The sequence below is a fragment of the Haematobia irritans genome, chromosome 4 (genome assembly GCF_050003625.1).
Source record: "Haematobia irritans isolate KBUSLIRL chromosome 4, ASM5000362v1, whole genome shotgun sequence".
NCBI lineage: Eukaryota > Metazoa > Arthropoda > Insecta > Diptera > Muscidae > Haematobia > Haematobia irritans.
Window position 1 is genome coordinate 105296964 of NC_134400.1, and position 17964 is coordinate 105314927.

Consider the following 17964-nt stretch of genomic DNA (forward strand, 5'->3'; position numbering starts at 1 on the left):
CTTTATTTCTATAGAAAATTTTGTCAAAATTTTATTTCCATAGAAAATTTTGTCAAAATTTTATTTCTATAGAAAATTTGGCCAATATTTTATTTATATAGAAAATTTTGTCAAAATTTTATTTCTGTAAAAAAGAATTTTTGAAAATGCAATATATTTTTTGATTAGATTTCTCAATTTTACTTAATTTTTTTTACAAACATTTCATATTCGTATTGGTTTTCCCAATCTTCACTGTTCACAGTCATATACAATATTGACGATTTCTACCTAGAAAATTTTGTCAAAATTTTATTACTAAAGAAAATTTTGTCAAAATTTTATTTCTACAGAAAATTTTATCCAAAATTTATTTCGATGGAAAATTTTGTCAAAATTTTATTTTTATAGAAAATGTCAAAATGTTATTTTATCAACATTTTATTTCTTTAGAAAATGTTTTCTATAAAAATTTTATCAAAATTTTATTTTTATAGAAAATTTGGCGAACATTTTATTTATATAGAATATTTTGTCAAAATTTTATTTCTATAAAAAAGAATTTTGTTTTTTAAATCTTTGTTTTAGTCATAACACAAAAACTAATTTTTGAAAATGTAATATATTTTTTTTGATTAGATTTCTCAATTTTACTTAATTATTTTCAAAAATATTTCATATTTGCATTGGTTTTCCCAATCTTCACTGTTCACAGACATATACAATATTGACGATTTTCTACCTAGAAAATTTTGTCAAAATTGTATTTTTAAAGAAAATTTTGTCAAAATGTTATTTCTATAGAAAATTTTGTCCAAAATTTATTTCCATAGAAAATTTTGTCAAAATTTTATTTTTATAGAAAATGTCAACATTTTTTTCTATAGAAAATTTTGTCCAAATTTTATTTCCATAGAAAATTTTGTCAAAATGTTATTTCAATAAAAAATTTTGTCCAAATTTTATGTGCATTTTGTAAAAATTTTATTTCCAAAGAAAATTTGTCAAATTTTATTTCTATAGAAAATTTTGTCAAAACTTTATTTCTATAGAAAAGTTTGTCAAAATTTTATTACCATAGAAAATTTTGTCAAAATTTTATTTCCATAGAAAATTTTGTCAAAATTTTATTTCTATAGAAAATTTTGCCAACATTTTATTTCTATAGAAAAATGTGTCAAAATTTTATTTCCTGTAGAAAATTTTATAAAAATTTATTTCTATATAAAAATGTGTTAAAATTATATTTCAATAGAAAATTTTTTCAAAATTTTATTTCCATAGAAAATTTTGTCAAAAATTTATGTCTATAGATTTTTTTTCAAAATCTTATTTCTATAGAAAAAATTTTAAAAATTTTATTTCTATTTATAAAGTACCTCTTAGTTGGAGAGGGATATTTTGCTAAATCGACCAAAACATCAAGAATTCTACCATTTTTGGTCAAATTTTACTAACTGTGGCAACCGCGATTCGCTGCACCAAAAGAAGTCTCTTATGAAAATTAGTTTCTTTGATGTACACAGAATAATTCAATTAAAATTATTCAATTAAGAATTTAAATAGTTCAATAGATTTTTTAATTGAAACAAAAATTAATTGTTTCAATTAATTATACCCTGCGCCACAGTGTGGAACAGGTTATTATCAGTTAGTGCATATATTTGCAACAACCAGAAGAACATATGGTGTCTTTGGCAATATTGCTCAGGGCCGGCACCTGATTCGATCTAGCCATGTCCGCCCGTCCGTCTGTCTGTGAACGCATTTTCGTGATAGAAGTGTTGCTGTTTTAGTCCAATGGACTTAAAATTTACTTTGATTGCCGAATTTAGTTGGAATCGGTTCAGATTTAGCACTTATATGGCCCCAGAAGCCAGAGATTTACTATGATGTGCGTGAAATTTTGCACTTGGAGTAGAATTAACATTTTACTCTGCATGCCGAATTTGGTTCAGATTTAGATATAGTTCCCATATATATATTTTGCCAAATATTCACCCTACGGGAAATGGACCAACCACATATGATCAACGTAGTTCAATTTTACTTCATTTACTTTCACTTCGATTTACTTGACATTTAGCACAGACCGTACAATAAACATTTTAGCAACGTATACCAAATTTGGTCAACATCTTATAAAAATGACTCACACACTCCCCTTTTCCTCCTGGATATTCCTCACTTCATCAAGAAGTTATTTTTTGTATAGCATTTTTGTGGAAAACCATTAGAGCTCTATTTTTTCTTCCCGTCACATTAAAAAAAAACAAAGTGAATTGAAAATCATTCATATTTCATTAACAGTGTAATGGAAAATAAAAAAAGCACGTTTTAAATTATAAATGTTGAATATCACCATCATCATCATCGTTGATTTTTTTTTCTCACAAAGCCTGAAAGTTTAATGCAGAAAGCCCTCAAACTTCAATGTTTAATTGGATAGAACGAACGATAAATAATTGTATGATATTTAAATAACTTCTGTTCTCTATGTTTCCTTTGTGATTGTGTTAATACACAAATTATTCCTTTATTTTGCAAGTATTTATGTAAAATTATCAAATATAGAAAAACACAAAAGCTTATCCTCATATTCAAATTTAAAGATAACAAAAACAAAAACAATGTTCAACAACAAGCCAAACGATCATGAAACAGGATATATGGGCGACAGCAAACACATTTTGTCAACATTTTATTTCTATAGAAAATTTTGTCAAAATTTTATTTCTATAGAAAATTTTGTCAAAATTTTATTTCTATAGAAAATTTTGTCAAAATTTTATTTCTATAGAAAATTTTGTCAAAATTTTATTTTTATAGAAAATTTTGTCAAAATTTTATTTCTATAGAAAACTTTGTCACAATTTTATTTCTATAGAAAATGTTGTCCAAATTTTATTTCTTTAGAAAATTTTGTCAAAATTTTATTTCTATAGAAAAATTTTGTCACAATTTTATTTCTATAGAAAATTTTGTCAAAATTTTGTTTCTATAGAAAATTTTGTCAAAATTTTATTTCTGTAGAAAATATTGTCAAAATTTTATTTCTATAGAAAATTTTGTCAAAATTTTTTTGCTATAGAAAATTTTGTCAAAATTTTATTTCTGTAGAAAATTTTGTCAAAATTTTATTTCTATAGAAAATTTTGTCAAAATTTTATTTCTAGAGAAAATTTTGTCAAAATTTTATTGCTATAGCAAATTTTGTCAAAATTTTATTTCTATAGAAAATTTTGTCAAAATTTTATTTCTATAGAAGACTTTGTCTAAATTCTATTTGTATAGTAAATTTATTTATTTCTATAGAAGACTTTATCTAAATTCTATTTGTATAGTAAATTTTGTCAAAATTCTATTTCTGTAGAAAATTTTGTCAAAATATTATATATTGTCAAAATTTTATTTCTATAGAAAATTTTGTCAAAATTTTATTTCTATAGAAAATTTTGTCAAAATTTTATTTCTATAGAAAATTTTGTCAAAATTCTATTTCTATAGAAAATTTTGTCAAAATTCTATTTCTATAGAAAATTTTGCCAAAACTCTATTTCTATAGAAAATTTTGTCAAAATGTTATTTCTATATTGTCAACATGTTATTTCTATAGAAAATTTTGTCAAAATTTTATTTCTATAGAAGATTTTGTCAACATTTTTTTCTATAGAAAATTTTGTTAAAATTTTATTTCTATAGGTAATTTTGTCAAAATTTTATTTCTATAGAAAAATTTGTCAAAATTTTATTTCTATAGAAAATTTTGTCAAAATTTTATTATTAAAATTTTTCAAAATTTTGTTTCTATAGAAAATTTTGTCAAAATTTTATTTCTGTAGAAAATATTGTCAAAATTTTATTTCTATAGAAAATTTTGTCAAAATTTTATTTCTATAGAAAATTTTGTCAAAATTCTATTTCTATAGAAAATTTTGTCAAAATTCTATTTCTATAGAAAATTTTGCCAAAACTCTATTTCTATAGAAAATTTTGTCAAAATGTTATTTCTATATTGGCAACATGTTATTTCCATAGAAAATTTTGTCAAAATTTTATTTCTATAGAAGATTTTGTCAACATTTTTTTCTATAGAAAATTTTGTTAAAATTTTATTTCTATAGGTAATTTTGTCAAAATTTTATTTCTATAGAAAAATTTGTCAAAATTTTATTTCTATAGAAAATTTTGTCAAAATTTTATTATTAAAATTTTTCAAAATTTTGTTTCTATAGAAAATTTTGTCAAAATTTTATTTCTGTAGAAAATATTGTCAAAATTTTATTTCTATAGAAAATTTTGTCAAAATTTTATTTCTATAGAAAATTTTGTCAAAATTTTATTTCTATAGAAAATTTTGTCAAAATTTTATTTCTCTAGAAAATTTTGTCAAAATTTTATTTCTATAGAAGATTTTGTCAACATTTTATTTCTATAGAAAATTTTGTTAAAATTTTATTTTGTTAAAATATAATTTTATCAAAATTTTATTTCTATAGAAAATTTTGTCAAAATTTTATTTCTATAGAAAATTTTGTCAAAATTTTATTTCTATAGAAAATTTTGTCAAAATTTTATTTCTATAGAAAATTTTGTCAAAATTTTTTTGCTATAGAAAATTTTGTCAAAATTTCATTTCTATAGAAAATTTTGTCAAAATTTTATTTCTATAGAAAATTTTGTCAAAATTTTTTTGCTATAGAAAATTTTGTCAAAATTTTATTTCTATAGAAAATTTTGTCAAAATTTTATTTCTATAGAAAATTTTGTCAAAATTTTATTTCTATAGAAAATTTTGTCAACATTTTATCTCTATAGAAAATTTTGTCAACATTTTATTTCTATAGAAAATTTTGTCAAAATTTTATTTCTATAGAAAATTTTGTCAAAATTCTATTTCTATAGAAAATTTTGTCAAAACTCTATTTCTATAGAAAATTTTGTCAAAATGTTATTTCTTTATTGTCAACATGTTATTTCTATAGAAAATTTTGTCAACATTTTATTTCTATAGAAGATTTTTTGTCAAAATTCTATTACAAGCAGCGGAGTAAAGATGAGCAATCGCATAAACTAAGAATCAATTCGTGGAATTAATTTATTAATTGGCATTAATGATTGATGTTATCATTTCTGCGATTGAAGCCATTTCATACAAAATTTAATTGTAACTGTAAATTCAGTGTTAAAGCCAAGCAAATTTGTACCTCTAAAATAAAACTAACCACAGAATTAATGGGGATAATTGTTTCACACTATATTTACGAATCCTTTGGCAAAACATTATCTTATTCAAAATGTTGATGTTTTTGTTATTTCCCCCAGTAATCCCTATAAAATATGAAATAAGTTTTTGTATGGCATTTGGATTTGGAATTAAACTGCTTCTTTTATATCTGTTTGAAAAAAAAGTTTGCTAATAATTTTACACCATCCAAAAAAAAACAGAGTAATTATAATATCCCTTCCGCATAATCACCCAGGCATTCACATAGATGTAATTCGTTTTCGTTACTATTTTTGCATTTCTGCGCTCCTACGTAATTCATTATCCTTTCTCTCTCTCTCTTTCTCTAAATTTTGATGTTGATGTTCCACAGTAAAACAAAAACAAGAAAACTATTTACCAAAAACTTTTCCAATTTCTATATGCCAAAAATGCTTACAAAGTTTTTAATAAACAAATCTACATTTACTTCCTTTTCTTCTTCTGTTTTGTTTATTTTTTATATACAAACCTTGTGAATGTTATTCATTCAACTAAAAAAAAAAAAAAAACAAACAACTACTGACAATAAAACAATGACAAAATTGTGTGTTAATTCAAAATCAACAAATATTACCAATTATATTTTATAAATAAATATACGCTATAGAGTGAGTATGAAACCGATCTACTTAAACACAGTAAAGCATCCCAAGGACATGAACCTGAAATATTCAAATAAACAAATGATCAGTTTTCCAAGTTCACTTATTTGTCTATTTCCTTTACATATAGATATATACATATACAGCTGTGGTCAAAATTATAGTAGTGAATAAACATATGGTAAAAAAGTCTTTGAACCGGTGCCTTTTAATTATATTTTATAAAATATATCTGGTAAATAAATAAATAAAGTCTCCGAAAATCTCAGTTTTTCTATTAATAGTTTCAAACTTTCAAAAAAAAATGATAATTGGAGATTTTGAACTTTTGTCGATATATTAAAAGGATATACCCGTATATTAAATTATGCCAAAAATGAATGTAAAATTCCCGAGTTTGTTGTTTTTGCAATTCCAAATAGAAAATTTTGGGAAATGTTTCATCTATGTGTATTACATTTTTTTTTATATTTTAAAAATAAAATTTTAAAATGTCCCACAATAGGAAAAACTTTTTAATTAATTTACTTTGAATAAAACATTTGCATTTCACATATAGAGCACCAGTCAAATGTGAGAATAACACACAAAAACAATTTTTTTCTAATTCAATCACAAAATTAATTGATACAATTATTTTTATACCCTCCATCATAGGATGGGGGTATATTAACTTTGTCATTCCGTTTGTAACACATCGAAATATTGCTCTAAGACCCCATAAAGTATGTATATTCTGGGTCGTGGTGAAATTCTGAGTCGATCTAAGCATGTCCGTCCGTCCGTCTGTTGAAATCACGCTAACTTCCGAAAGAAACAAGCTATCGACTTGAAACTTGGCACAAGTAGTTGCTATCGATGTAGGTCAGATGGTATTGAAAATGGGCCATATCGGTCCACTTTTACGTATAGCCCCCATATAAAGGGACCCTCAGATTTGGCTTGTGGAGGCTCTAACAGAAGCATATTTCATTCGATCCGGCTGAAATTTGGTATATGGTCTCTAACAACCATGCAAAAAATGGTCCACATCGGTCCATAATTATATATAGCCCCCATATAAACCGATCCCCAGATTTGGCTTGCGGAGCCTCAAAGACAAGTAAATTTCATCCGATCCGGCTGAAATTTGGTACATGATGTTGGTATATGGATTCTAACAACCATGCAAAAATTGGTCCACATCGGTCCATATTTATATATAGACCCCATATAAACCGATCTCCAGATTTGGCTTGCGAAGCCTCAAAGAGGAGCAAATTGCATCCGATTCGGCTGAAATTTGGTACATGGTATTGGTATATAGTCTCTAACAACCGTGCAAAAATTGGTCCACATCGGTCCATAATTATATATGGCGCCCATATAAACCGATCCCCAGATTTGGGTTGCGGAGCCTCTAAGAGAAGAAAATTTCACCCGATCCGGCTGAAATTTGGTACATGGTGTTAGTACATGGTCTCAAACAACGATGCAAAAATTGGTCCACATCGGTCAATAATTATATATAGCCCCCATATAAACCGCGGAGTCTCTAAGAGAAGCAAATTTCATCCGATCGGGCTGAAATTTGATACAAGGTGTTAGTATCTCTATTTGATACAAGGTGTTAGGTCTCTAATGACCATGCAAAAATTGGTCCACATTGGTGCATAAATATATATAACCCCATATAAACCGATCCCCAGATTTGACCTCCGGTGCCTTTTGGAGAAGCAAAATTTATCCGATCTGATTTAAATTTGGTACGTGGTTTTACTATATGATATTTAACAACCAAAAGTGGTCCATATCAGCCCATAATCATACATAGCCCCCATATAAACCGATCCCCAGATTTGGTTTTGGAACCTCTTGGAGGAGCAAATTTCATCCGAGTCAGTTGAAATTTGGTACATTGTGCTAGTATATGGCCGTTAACAACCATGCCTAACTAGGTCAATATCGGTCTATAGTTATATATAGCCCTCAGATAAATCGATCCCCAATCACACAAAAATTGGTCCATATCAAGTTCATAATTGTATATAGCCCACATATAAGCGACCCCCATATTTCAGTTCTGGCTCTCTACGTATCGTGCAAAAAGTCCATATCGATTCGTAATTATTTGTAGACTTACCTATACATACCTTTTTTGTCCAATATATACCACGTATGGACTAACTCACAATATAGAAAACGATGTAAAGAAGTTTTAAGATACCACAACCCAAGTAATTCGATTGTGGCTGACATTCTTTCGTAGAAGTTTCTACGCAATCCATGGTGGAGGGTACATAAGATTCGGCCTAGCCGAACTTACGGCCGTATATACTTGTGTTTTACTGACTTAGTCTTCCCAGTTTGATTAAAAAGTTAATTTATCAATTAATTGTTTTATTAAAAATGTTCAATCATTTGACCTCATGTTTCTAGTTTGATTAAGAAATTAATAGTATCAATTAATTTTTTAATTGAAAAAGTTTACAGATTCAATTAACTTTTAAATTGGAAATATTTCGGTGATATTTTTTCTGTGCAATTTTCCTCTTCTGTTCCTGAAAAATACTAAATTTTGATATATGATGATTAATTTATCACATTAATGATCTATCCCAGCAAAAAAAGCGTCGCCAAAAAAGTAATGAAAATGTTCTTTTTGGATCCGGAAGTGGTGCAAAATTGACGCAGAAGCGATGAATTTAACATGGGCTTGTCAGAGGATGGAAGTCCTACATTTCAACAGCCGTTGCACTGAATTTGCATCACTTCTTTAGGTGTGATCCGAATTCAATGTTTTGGATGTAAATTAAAGAATTCTGTGATATTTTGTCAAATAAATAATTTTTATAATTTTTTATAATTTTTAATGGATTGTAACGCTTGTCGGAAACGTTTGACCTCAAATATTTTCAAAAATTCACCATTTTTTCAGATTGGATTTAGCCTTTTTGTCGACAAAATTTAAATGATTTGTAACATTTTGTGAACTCTTCTGTTTTTAACCTATTTGAAACAAAAAAAGTTAAAACTATCCATTAAAAGTATGAAAAAACCACGTTATAAAAAATTGAATTAAAAGAACTTCTTGGGTAGTTAAAATAAAGAACATCATTGGGAGTGCATCTCCTGGAAGTGCTTTTAAAGTTGTGCCTTTGGAAGACCTTCCAAATTTTTTTGCTGGGTATACTTAAAATTATATTTTTTCAAAAACAAAAAACAGTGTAGGCAGTTATTCATTTTTCTCCGTTTTATTCTTAAAAAATAACAAAAAAAAATAATAATTTTGCAAATAAATGTATTTGATTAAAAACAAACAAAATTTTGAAAATTTTTAATTTTGACATTGCCACAACAACCGCCGGAATTTTAAGTAAATTAAACAATTTAAAATATGGGCGTAAGCCTTCGAGATGTCTACCTAATACGAAATTTTAGCTTTGTCATGCCGTTTGTAACACATCGAAATATTGCTCTAAGACCCCATATATTCTGGGTCGTGGTGAAATTCTGAGTCGATCTAAGCATGTCCGTCCGTCCGTCCGTCTGTCTGTTGAAATCACGCTAACTTCCGAACGAAACATGCTATAGACTTGAAACTTGGCACTAGTAGTTGTTATTGATGTAGGTCGGATGGTATTGCAAATGGGCCATATCGGTCCACTTTTACGTATCGCCCCCATATAAACGGACCCCCAGATTTGGCTTGCGGAGCCTCTAACAGAAGCATATTTCATCCGATCTGGCTGAAATTTGGTACATTGTGTTGGTATATGGTCTCTAACAACCATGCAAAAATTGGTCCACATCGGTCCATAATTATATATAGCCCCCATATAAACCGATCCCCAGATCGGTTTATATGGCGGAGCCTCAAAGAGAAGCACATTTCATCCGATCCGGTTGAAATTTGGTACATGGTGTTAGTATATGGTCTTTAACAACCGTGCAAAAATTGGACCACATCGGTCCATAATTATATATAGTACCCATATAAACTAACCCCCGATTTAGCTTGCACAGCCTCTTAGAGAAGAAAATTTCATCCAATCCGGTTGATGTTAGTCTCTAAGAACCATGCAAAAATTGGTTCATATCGCTTTATAATTATATATAGCCCCCATATAAACCGATCCCCATATTTGAACTCTGTAGCCTCTTGGAGGAGCAAAATTCATCCGATCCGGTTGAAGTTTGGTACATGATATTGGTATATGGTCTCTAATACCCATGCAAAAATTGGTCCACATCGGTCCATAATTATATATAGCCCCCATATAAACCGATCCCCAGATTTGGCTTGCGGAGCCTCAAAGAGAAGCAAATTTCATCCGATCCGGCTAAAATTTGGTACATGGTGTTAGTATATGGTCTCTAACAACCATGCAAAAATTGGTCCACATCGGTCCATAATTATATATAGTCCCCATATAAACTATACCCAGTTTTGGCTTGCGGAGCCTCTTAGAGAAGAAAATTTCATCCAATCCGGTTGAAATTTGGTACGTGGTGTTAGTATATAGTCCCTAAGAACCATGCAAAAATTGGTTCATATCGGTTCATAATTATATATAGCCCCCATATAAACCGATCACCAGATTTGAACTCTGTAGCCTCTTGGAGGAGCAAAATTCATCCGATCCGGTTAAAATTTGGTACGTGGTGTTAGTATATAGTCTCTAACAACCATGCAAAAATTGGTTCATATCGGTTCATAATAATATATAGCCCCCATATAAACCGATCCCCAGATTTGGTTTTGGAGCCTCTTGGAGGAGCAAAATTCATCCGATTAAGTTGAAATTTGGTACATTGTGCTAGTATATGGCATTTAACAACCATGCCTAATTAGGTCCATATCGGTCTATAGTTATATATAGCCCTCAGATAAACCGAAGACGATGTTAAGTAGTTTTATGATACCTTGCCATCGGAGAGTATTTCCACAACCCAGCAAAAAAAATTGGAAGTTCTTCCAAAGGCACAACTTTAAAAGCACTTCCAGAAGATGCACTCCCAATGATGTTCATTTTTTAACTATCCAGCGAGTTCTTTTAATTCAATTTTTTTTATAACTTGGGTTTTGCATACTTTTAATGGGTAATTTTAAAATTTTTTGTTTCAAATAGGTTAAATGTTAATAAAATGGTATAAATTATTCCAATTTTGTCGAAAAAATTTAAAATCTAATCTAGAAAAATAGCGAATTTTTGAAACGTTTCCGACAAGCGTTAGAATCCATTAAAAATTAAAAAAAATTATAAAACATATTTATTTGACAAAATATCACAGAATTTTTTAATTTACATCCAAAACATTGAATTCGGATCACACCTAAAGAAGTGATGCAAATTCTGTGCTACAGCTGTTGAAATGGAGAACTTCCGTCCTATGACAAGCCCATGTTTACTTCATCGCTTCTGCGTCTGCGCTTTCTTTTTGCTGGGAACCCAAGTAATTCGATTGTGGATGGCAATCTTTCGTAGAAGTTTCTACGCAATCCATGGTGGATTTCTACGCAATTCGTAGAAGTTTCTACGCATTCGGCCTGGCCGAACTAACGGCCGTATATACTTGTTGTGATTGATGTTTGTTTTAATTGAAGAATTTGTTGAATCAATTAATGTTTTAATAGAATATTTTCAAATTTTAATTGGAAATATTTTGGTGAAATTTTTTTTCTGCGTGAGGAATCAGTTTTTACCCATTCCCATTTTGCAGCGGTACAACGCTTTGCTCTGCGCAAAAAAAAAACAATAATAATTCTTTCCTCCGAAACGAAATTTTAGAACAAAAAATTTGTATCTTATTAGTGATTTTGCCCTTAAAGCCATATAATACCCTGTTCCTGTATATTGTATGAGAATTCATTGATTGGCAAAAATGAGCATTTTAAAATTTTTGACCTGAGACAATGTTTCTATTATTTTCTTGACACATATTTTATACACTCAAAAAAAAGTTTACTTGGATCCAAAGATTTTGACCTTCATTTAAGGAGTTTAGTATTGATTCAGAGCCAAAGACGCGGAAATTTTTTTTGTGTCCTATCTGACTTTAAATCTAGGATCTATAAAGTTAAAATTAGATTACAGATCTCATTTATCGAATTTTCATTCTATTTTTCCGGTATATTAATAAAGCTATTCACGTATAAACAAATGCCAATTTAAAAATCCAAAGTATGACGAATACTTCGAAGTAAAAAATATTTTCTTATTTCAAAAAAAAAACAAAAAAAAAACAAAAAAACTTTAAAGCAAAAACGCTAAATCCTCAAAATAAGTCTTAGCCTATATTTAAAGCGTTTTTATCTTAAATCTAAAGATTCAATATTCAGTTAATTTAAGGACGATTTCTTTAAATCAAAAATGTGTTTCTTCTTTACTTTAAGGAACATTTTTAACTTTTATTGTATTCCCTAGAAATGGATTCGGGATTCGTTTGAATAGTGATCGGAGAATTGTGATTAGAAATATAAAAAAATTAAAAGCACTACTATTATTTTGACCACAACTGTATATTTATGACATTGATTTAATTGTATTTAAATTCATTTCGCGCTTTACTTTAAATGTAATAGAAAATTTTCATTTGCATTTCTTATATATCATCCATACTTTTTATGATTTTTTTCAATTTTTTTTTTATAACAAAATATATTTATTTAGTTTATTTGTGATTGTGCAGCATAAACATTTTAATTATTTTGTTGAATTCCAAACAAAAAAAATGACATTGCAACATTTCTTTGTATGCCTAGTGTCCAATTTGAGTGAAGATTCATATGACTATGTGTTTGGTGGTCGACGCAAGACTCCGCCTTCTACAACAGCACTTAAGTTGACCTCGCCCCCAGTACGACTGAGACCAGAAGGTAAGTTGCACAAACATATCGAAAGCAACAAACACACGCACACTTAAGGTTTCCTCTAAATTAAATTAAAATCTGTTTTATGCACACTCAAAAAAATTTTACATGGATCCAAAGACTTTGATCTTCCCCCAAAGATTTTGGTATTGATTCCGAGCCAAAGATGCGCCATCTTTAAAATAAAAACAGTTTTTAAAATTAAATTTAGGATGTAGATCTCATTCATCGAAAGTTTTTTTCCGATATATTAATAAAGGTATTCATGTACAAAAAATTCCCGTTTCAAAATCCAAATTATAACGGATACTTCAAATTAAAAACAATTTTCTTAATTCCAAAACAAAACTTTAAACCAAAGATGCAAATCTTTAAAGTATGTCTTAGCCCATATTTGAAGCGCTTTTAGCTTAAATCTAAAGAGTCAATATATCAGTTGATTTAAAGACGATTTATTTAAATTAAACAAGTTTTTCTTTGCTTTCAGGAAAGTTTTCCTTACTTCAAAGGCCTACGACTTTAACAGATGGCCGCAAATTTCCAAAATGTGTGTCTTTAATTTAATAAAAACCATTTTTGAAGCAATGATTATAATTTTTCTTTTAATTAAATTGTCATTATTTTAAAGAAATATGTCCTTGCGTAAATTTCGAGTTCTAAAATTTTGGTTGCATATACTTCCATATAAGGTCGATATTTATTTTCACTACAGGCTGCTCACATTCCTTGATCATCTCAAACATGTTTCACGAGCACAATGTTACCTTTTCACGGGGAACATGGAACATTTTTGCCCCAAAAATATTAATTTTAAGTCAACAAATAACATGATTGCGAAAAACATGTTACATGTTCCGCCTCTTGAAACATGTTTGAGTTAATCGTAATTCTTCTATGTGATCCCACCTTATCTGAGTTCACATCTTTTGTAAAATGCGGAGTATGATCACCGCAAACATGTTTCAAGAGCACAAAGTAATTTTTGAATGGGGAAAAAGAAACATGTTTGTCGCAAGCATGTTATTTTCTCGGTAATTATGAATCTGATTTCGGCAACCATCTTATGTTTGCCGAGAAAAAATATTTTTGCGTCAAAAATATTCCATGTTCCCCATCCAAAAAAAAAAAACATTTTGCTGTTGACGATTATCATATTCCTTATATGCGTGCAGATATGGTACTCAATCAGCTTGGAAAAAGAAATTTTCTAATTCAAAAGCAACTGATTCTAGGAAAGAAATTTTAACTTATTATTTTCTGCATGAGCTCTCAAAGTTCATTACACACAAAGAAAATTTCATTAAAATTGAGCTAATGAAAATTTTTCATTGATTTAATGAAACAATTTCATTAGGTCCATGAACATATTCGTTAATAGTACGAATGGTTTCGTTAATTAACTGGAAATTCGTTATAATAACGTAAAATTTCGTTATATCAACGGATTTGTTTCATTAGCTCTATCAGTGTAAAAACGTGCTAACGACAACTTAAATTTCCAAATTCAGACACGACTACAAGTAAAACTTATGAAATTCTTTGTAGTCAAGATGCGTAAAGTCAACACATTTCTTAAATTTTTAAGATTTTTTCTGAAGTATCAAAGCCAAGTTGACTTTAGTAAAATGAAATTTTCTTTCATTTTAGGATACCCAAATTTAAGACGAATTACTTAACTATAAGGACCAAACGACCTCATTGAAAAGTTATCGACTTTTGAACAAGGACAAAAACTTTATATCACAGAAATGCTATGCGTCTACTAAACTAAGCAAAATTCGCATTCGTATTTTAAGGACATGAAATCTTTGGCCTCACGATAATATTTTTTCAGTGTAGTTGTGTCCATATTCCTTTTACACCGCAATATAAAAATTACCCCGACCACCTTTTTATCCGAAGATAATACAGGTGGCCATGGGCTCAAATTTAGTTTTAGATATAGGCTAAGACCTACACGCAAAGAAAAAAAAACGTTTGGAAACCATGTACCGCAAACGTTTTTCTTTTGTTAGAGTTTTTTGAATTGCTTCGAAAAGTATACACTTTTATCACCAAAAAAATTCGTTTGTTACAAAATGTTTATTTTTTTAATAAAAAAAGTCATTTTTGAACCAACAACACAGTCCATTTCGTTTATATCAAACACTGTTCTTTTCTGACTTTAGGTTTTTAATAAGACACATTTTACAGTTCATATTAAAAATTTAATATAGTAGAATGTAATGTTGAAAATTTTTTCGGAATCTTCCGACCATATCTAATATATATGTAAAAAAAAAACTTTGGTCGAAGCAGGGATCGAACCCACGACCTTTGGCATGCAAGTCGGACGTAGCAACCACTGCTCCACGGTGCCCAAATAAATGTATTTTTCTGTTAAATAAACTTTGTTTAATCGGCTCGTGGGCGCCGCAAGCTATGCTATATAAATATAACTTATGTGGGTAATTGTCTATTGATGACTATAACGGCTACATAGCTCAGTGGATAGTGTGTTGGCTTACAAATTGCATGTTCCGTGGTTCGATTCTCCGTCAAGGCGAAAGGTAAAAAAAAAAAAATTTTAAAATTTATAAAATCGTATAATTTCTTCTACATTGTTTGTATTACAGAAAAAGGTGCTAAGAACTAAAAAACTTCGTGGAAGTGAGAAAGATGTGAGGGAAAATGCAATTAGCCAGAAAAAAATTTTTTTGAGTTAGTCTTTATGAAATTGTTTTTACATCCTGGAAAAGAATAAACGTTTATCACAAAAAGAATATACTTTTCATCCAAATACACTTCTTTTCAACGAAAAGCAAATGAGAAACGAACTTTGTTTGTCTAAAATTTCGTTTGGGAGGAAAGAATTATTTTTTTGCGTGTATCTTGAGGATTTTTCGTATTGGCCTATAATTTTAATACCCTGCGACACACTGTGGAACAGGGTATTATAAGTTAGTGCATATGTAGGCAACATCCAGAGGGAGACGAGATAGACATATGGTGTCTGTGGCAAAATTGCTCAGGACGTGTCCCTGAGTCGATATAGTCATGTCCGTCTGTCTGTGAACATATTTTTATGATCAAAGGCCAGGTCGCAGTTTTAGTCCAATCGACTTTTGGCAAAAGTTTCTGTTTTGGATCAGAATAGAACCCTATTGATTTTGGAAGAAATCGGTTCAGATTTTGATATAGCTCCCATATATATCTTTCGTTCGATATGTACTTATATGGCCTCAAAAGCCAGAGTTTTACCCTAATTAGCTTGAAATTTTGCACAAGGAGAACAATTAGTACTATAGTCAAGTATGTCAAATTTGATTGAAATCGGTTCAGATTTAGATATAGCTCCCATATATATCTTTCGCCCGATATGCACTGGTATGGTCCCAGAAGCCAGAGTTTTATCCTAATTTGCTTGAAAATTTGCACAATTAATAGTGTAGACAAGTGTGTTAAATTTTATTAAAATCGGTTAAAATTTAAATACAGCTCCCATATATAGCTTTCGCCCGATTTAGACTAATATGACCAGAGAGGTCAAATTTGTAATCCGATTTACTCGAAATTTTACACAGGGAGTAGAATTAACATAGTAATTATGCATATCAAATTTGGTTGAAATTGGTTCAGATTTAGATATAGCTTCCATATATATGTTTTATTCCGATTTCGGTAAAAATGACCAAAATACCCACATTTCCCTTGTAAAATCGCCACTGCTGAGTCGAAAACGTGTAAAAATGACTCCAATTTTCCTATACTTCTAATACATATCTATCGATTGATAAATCAATAGATACACTTTTGCGAAGTTGACTTAAAATTGCTTTAGTTTTTAATGTTTCCCATATTTATACCCATCACCACTACTGTGGTACAGGGTATAATAAGTTTGTGCATTTGTAAGTAACGCCAAGAAGGAGAAGTCTGAGACCCATCGTTTAGTATACCGATCGTCTTAAAATTCAATTCTGAGTCGATTTAGCGATGTCCGTCTGTCTGTCTGTCTGTCTGTCCGTCCGTCCGTATGTCTGTCTGTTCATGTATTTTTGTGTGCAAAGTACAGGTCGCTGTTTCAGTCCGATCGTCCTCAAATTTGCCATAGGGCCGTTTTTTGGGACAAAAACAATCAAAAAACAAAAAATCGGTTCAGATTTAGATATAGCTGCTATATAAATTTATCCCCGATCTGATCATAATTGGCGTGCTTATCAACCGATATTTTTCAAAGTCCGTATATCCGAATATTTTATGAGTCTCGCAAAATTTACAAAATATCAGACAAATCGGTTCAGATTTAGATATAGCTTCCATATATATCTTTCGTCCGATTTAGACTCATATGACCACAGAGACCAAAGTTTACTACCGATTTTCGTGAAATTTTGCACAGAGAGTTGAATTGACATTCTACCAACGCTTGGTAAATTTGATTGGAATCAGTTCTGATTTATATATAGCTCCCATATATATATTTCGTCCGATTTAAACTTATATGGCCTCAAACGCCAGAGTTTTGTCCTGACTTGCTTCAAATTTTGCACAAGGAGTACGTTTAATAGTATCGGTAAGTGTACCAAATTTGGTTGAAATCGGTTGAGATTTATATATAGCTCCCATATATCTTTCGCCCGATTTGTACTTTTATGGCCCCAAAAGCCGTGATTTGCTTCAAATTTGCACAAGGGGTACGTTTAATGGTATCGTTATGTGTGCCAAATTTGGTTAAAATCGATTCAGATTAAGTATAGCTGCCATATATATGTTTCGTCCGATACGCACTTATATGGCCCCAGAGGTCAAAATTTCACTCCGATTTAATTGATCTTTTGCACAGAGAGTAGGACTAACAATCTTGCTAGGTATGCCAAATTTGGTTGAAATCTGTTCAGATTAAGATATAACTCCCATATATATTTTCCGCCCAATTTAGATTCACATGACCACGGAGGCCAAAGTTTCACTTCGAACATTTTTAAGTTTTGCACTGAGAGTACAATTGAAATTTTAGTATCAAACGATAAATCATAAATGCAGGCTTGAGAAATTTTATGCAATTTAAATATTTTCAATATTTTTTATTAACATTGTGTTCCACCCCGGTCATTAACCAACTTAAGTTTTGAGTCTAGAGATTTTGTAAAAGTTAAAAAAAAATTCCAAATCGCTTCATATTTAAATATTTGTATATGGGAATATAAAACTTTATGTTATATAGCTCCCAACAAATTTAAAGGTGTTAAGATGGTATCAAAAATTTTGGTGTATATAGG

At 29.4% G+C, this 17964-nt stretch overlaps 1 protein-coding gene across 1 annotated transcript in view; it reads left to right on the top strand.

Moving 5' to 3' along the window:
• The window catches only part of Glut1 (Glucose transporter 1), a 235356-nt gene that overhangs the window by 73097 nt on the left and 144295 nt on the right, over window positions 1–17964 (top strand). Inside the window, exon 5 of the mRNA XM_075306958.1 lies at window positions 12596–12709. Within this exon, the coding sequence (XP_075163073.1) occupies window positions 12596–12709 (114 nt within the window). The remainder of the gene's footprint in view (window positions 1–12595; window positions 12710–17964) is intronic.